The 4,865-nt window shown below is 32.7% G+C and overlaps 1 protein-coding gene across 1 annotated transcript; it reads left to right on the top strand.

Moving 5' to 3' along the window:
• The first annotated feature begins 1,556 nt into the window (after nucleotides 1–1,556).
• On the top strand, nucleotides 1,557–4,436 carry LOC146933600 (uncharacterized). Its single transcript, XM_085705407.1, has 2 exons — nucleotides 1,557–2,153; nucleotides 2,830–4,436. Exons 1-2 carry the CDS (start codon nucleotides 2,073–2,075, stop codon nucleotides 3,922–3,924), a joined length of 1,176 nt encoding a protein of 391 aa, XP_085561533.1. The 5' UTR covers nucleotides 1,557–2,072; the 3' UTR covers nucleotides 3,925–4,436.
• Nucleotides 4,437–4,865: the final 429 nt, after the last annotated feature.

Genomic DNA, 4,865 nt, shown 5'->3' with positions numbered 1-4,865 from the left:
TTAATGGAATTTGTTAGAGTTTAGACTCGTTGAACAACACGAACTCCGTAATAACCAACAATGGATTAACTTAGTTGTGATGAATGTTTGTGTTGACGTAAAAAAGATTTCAGTAGATAGAGTCGGACAGACATGAAATCGAAAGGAGAGATAAAAGAGATGCAATTAGGAGTTTTATCAATCCAAATAATATTTGAATTGAAAATAGCAAACTTAGTGGTAATGAATTCGGATCGACCTTATGCACATGATTATAGTTTGATCATTGATCTTTGTATATGAAAAAATAAAAAATCGAAAGGAGAGATAAAAGAGATGCAATTAGGAGTTTTATCAATCCAAATAATATTTGAATTGAAAATAGCAAACTTAGTGGTAATGAATTCGGATCGACCTTATGCACATGATTATAGTTTGATCATTGATCTTTGTATATGAAAAAATAAAATGGTTTTTGATGGATTAATTATCGCTAAACAACATTAGAAACTTTGTACCAAAATAATAATAATAATAATAATAATAATAATAATAATAATAATAATAATAATAATAATAAAGTTGTAATAAAAATGTTTTGGTGAATTTAGCTAGCTGCAAGGGACATTGTGTAATATATGTAAAGATTGGAGGTTGAATTTTAGACACTTCGCTTATTCACTTTAAATGTGATTAGACTATTTGACCAAAAAATAATCGTAATAAAAACGTTTATCTTATAAGTTTAAATCAATTGAAAAAATATTTCATTATATTTAGAGAGGACTTATTTTATAATGTGAGTTTTTGAGTGAACCATCAAATTGATCATGGTCTTTGTATCAAATTTTCAATTTAGTCTCTGACTTTATTAATAAGTCAAAATGATCATTGTCTTTGTCAAATACTTTTCAAATTGATCCCCGACTATATTAGTTGTTTTGTATTTTGAGTGTTAATGACTCAATGTCTTTTGAATATTATTTAATGGTTAATGAATAATGCATCTTAGATCTTATTAAAATACAAAACAATTAATAGAATCAGTGACTGAACAAAGACATAAAACATTTTAAGTTATTAATAGAGTCGGGACCAGTTTGATGGTTTACCAGTAAGTTTCTAGCAATTAAACAACTAAAAAAAAACTTGTCATAATAAAAACAAGTGTCATGTTAACTTGTGCCATAAGGGTACATGTTAAGCAATCCTAAAATAAAAATATTTCATTAATAGTTGTGCATTCAACTAATTAAAAGTTAACAAATTAAATGCAATACACGAATTTCAATAAAAAATTTATACATTTGACTCATTAACTTGTGCCTTGAAGACACAAGTTAACATTTTCCTAAAAACAAAAACCTTTGGCTAAAAAAGTACTCTAAAAAGGTGAAAATATTAAGAATGCACTCATTGACAAGTGTCGCAAGGTAGTGAGTAACTAGAACGCGTGGGGAAAGCGTACTCGAAGACATGGTATCTTACAAAATAAAGAGACGATAATACCCTTTAAAGTAGTTTTATAACAGTGTCCATGACTATAGATTATATAAATACTTATTGATTTCTTTATTATCATCAAAAGCGGCACCGAGAATTTCATCAAATAAAAAAAAAAAAAAGAAGAGCAATTTAGGGTTTTTAATTTAATATACCAACGGAACGACACGACATAGCAGAAAAGAACAGAGAAGAAGAGAGAGAAAGTTGATATTTTTCTTTTTCTTTTCTGTAACGGAACATTTTAGTTTTGTTCTTCATAGCTGTGCTGTGCTGTGTTGCGTAGAGACGAAAACTGCCACCGTTCATTTTCCAAAGAGACAGACAAGTTACAACCTTAACGTCGTTGGTTCTTCCGCCTCTCTTTTCAATCTCCGTCATTGATTTTCTATAAACCCCACTTTTCAATCTCTCTTTAATTAATTAATCTCAAAACCCCGTTTGCGTTTGGAAACATCGCACGTTTGCGTCGTTTCTTTGCTTCTCTACTAAGATTTCAACCACGATCTACGACATTTCTTTTTGAGGATCGGTGGTTCAATCGATCGATCTGTTTTTTGATTTGATTTCATTGAAACCTAAACGCGAAAATGTGGTGGATGATGGGTGAAACTGGAGGGAATTATTGTTCTAAAAAAAGTGATGATTTGTGTAGCAATGTTTGTGGCCAGGTATGTAATATTTATCATCGATTATTGATTCTTTCTTTAATTCTTATTATTATTTTTGTGATTTATTGATGTTTTTTTAGGATAATATCAATGAATTTTTGAGTTTAATTTAGTGTTTGTGATGATGATTATGCAAAATTAAAGAGAATAGTCAAATTTAATGGTTTTTATTTTTAAAAAATTGTATCTTTTATCAAGATTATTGATGGTTATGTAAATTTCCTCCTAGATTTGTTTATTGTGTTGTTGTTTTGGATTTTATGTTTTTGGGTTTGTGTTTGTCCGAGATATATGCTTGATCTGAATTTGGGTTGGGGAAAAAGGTTGCTTTTTGAGGTTTTAAAATTTGAGTAAATCTGATGAACAATTTTGTACGCCTTTTTTCTCGTTTCTTTTAATGTTACTATTTTGGGAGATTCATTTTTTAGGATTGCAGCTGTAATTGAATTTTAACAAGTTGTTAGTTCTGGTTTTATTTTTTGGCATGTCTCTAATCACTCTGTGATTCTGCTCTGGCTTTATGATTAGAATTTATGGCACTTGTTATATGATTCTTGAAAATTTTAACTTTGTATGATTTGAGATGCTGCATTGTTTATTAATCTTGACATGATTTTTCATTCTGGAAGGTGGATTTTTATAGTTTGCTAAGATTGTTTTTTCCTTAATCGTGCAGGAATCAAGTCAAGTATCGAACATGTCAAGAGTTCGCTGCATTTTGCGTGGTTTGGATGTGAAAACCTATATATTCCTGTTTGCATTTGTCCCAATGTGCATTTTTGGAATATATATACATGGACAGAAGATCTCTTACTTTCTGCGGCCACTATGGGAAAAACCACCCAAGCCTTTCAATGTTATCCCTCATTACTATAACGACAATGTTACCATGGAGAATCTTTGCAGACTTCATGGTTGGGGAGTTCGTGAGTATCCAAGGCGTGTTTATGATGCTGTGTTGTTTAGTAATGAGATTGAAATACTCACTTTGCGTTGGAAAGAATTGTACCCCTACATAGCTGAATTTGTGCTCCTTGAGTCAAACTCTACATTTACTGGATTGCCTAAGCCTCTGGTTTTCAATGGTAATAGGGAGCAGTTCAAATTTGTTGAGCCACGGTTAACTTATGGGACAATTGGTGGGAGATTTAGGAAAGGAGAAAACCCGTTTGTTGAGGAGGCGTATCAGCGTGTAGCATTGGATCAACTCCTTAAGATTGCTGGTATTACAGATGATGACTTGTTGATTATGTCTGATGTGGATGAGATACCAAGCGCTCACACTATTAACCTCTTAAGATGGTGCGATGAAATACCTTCAGTCTTGCATCTACAGCTGAAGAATTATCTTTATTCATTTGAGTTTCTTCTGGATGATAAGAGTTGGAGGGCTTCGATTCACAGGTATCAGTCGGGCAAGACAAGATATGCACATTATCGCCAGTCTGACAACATGTTGGCAGATGCTGGGTGGCATTGTAGTTTTTGCTTCCGCCGAATCAGTGATTTCATTTTTAAGATGAAAGCTTACAGTCATTATGATAGAGTTAGGTTCTCTCACTATTTAAATCCTGACAGAATTCAGAAAGTAATATGTGAAGGGGCTGATCTATTTGATATGCTGCCTGAAGAGTACACTTTCAAGGAGATCATTGGTAAAATGGGTCCAATACCCCATTCATATTCTGCAGTTCACCTTCCTGCTTTCCTTCTGGAAAATGCTGAGAAATATAAATTTCTCTTGCCCGGGAATTGCATGAGAGAGAGATGATATGAGAAAATCATTAAAAGGTTCATGCGCTTATTGCTAAGCTTGTAGCTTGTGCAGCTCAAGTGAGTCTTCTTATGAGGGTTTAGCCGAGGTTGTGATGATTGTGTGTCACTCATGCGGGGCTGTATTACTGTCCAGTGAGATATTCTTTGGGAATTCATTGAGTTATTCAGACAAATTCTTTGATCGAGAGGGAATTCTGTATATAATTTAGAGGTGAACTTCATTCAAGGGGAGCAGCATCTATTCTAACCAGCGATAGAAAGTGCCGCTTGCCTTTGTGAACTTCTGTGTTTATTTGGTATCAGTGTGGCTGATGCCCAGATATACAGTAGAGTAGTTTAAAATTGGATCTTTTCCTGTTTGGGAAGTTTTGTTTTGCAGACCCATTTTTATTCTTATTATTCTTTGTCTATGTTAAATATGTCTAATTTGGTTGCTTGGTCCATATTCATAACACTGCTGACTTAGTTTTATTGTGCATTATATGAAAACAGCTTGGTTGCCATCAATAGGATACTTCAGACTCTGTTTTTGCGATAAGCGCAGCTTAGCTCATTCAGTTTTTTTTTTTTTTTTTTAACTATTTTGAACATCATATATATTCATATTTATAGCGTTGTAGTTTATGAAGCACGGACACCGGACACAACACTGACACGACAACATGGATAAAATTTTGAGAAGATGACATAAATTTAATGTAGTCACAAGTGTCTGTATCATGTCAATGTCGGACATTGAGACACGCATTCAATTAGAAGTGTCCGTGCAACAACATAAGGCGTAGTTATAAATTTGCACATCACTGTTCTAATTTTATATTTTTTAAGTAAATTTTTCGTGATGCATTTATATCCCAATAGCTTGGTTGCCTTCAATTGGATATAATATAAATATGAAATACCTATCTAAATGTCTGTCAAATTGAAATTGAATCA

The sequence above is a fragment of the Medicago sativa genome, chromosome 4 (genome assembly GCF_051527215.1).
Source record: "Medicago sativa cultivar Bolivia chromosome 4, Bolivia_mono, whole genome shotgun sequence".
Taxonomy (NCBI): Eukaryota; Viridiplantae; Streptophyta; class Magnoliopsida; order Fabales; family Fabaceae; genus Medicago; species Medicago sativa.
This window is presented reverse-complemented; position numbering and strand designations above follow the sequence as displayed.

Bases quoted from the DNA above. Each gene is read 5' to 3' on its own strand.
- LOC146933600 (XM_085705407.1), top strand. From the start codon at position 2,073: ATGTGGTGGATGATGGGTGAAACTGGAGGGAATTATTGTTCTAAAAAA. The intron at 2,154-2,829 runs GTATGTAATATT...TTAATCGTGCAG, and splicing joins GTAGCAATGTTTGTGGCCAG to GAATCAAGTCAAGTATCGAA.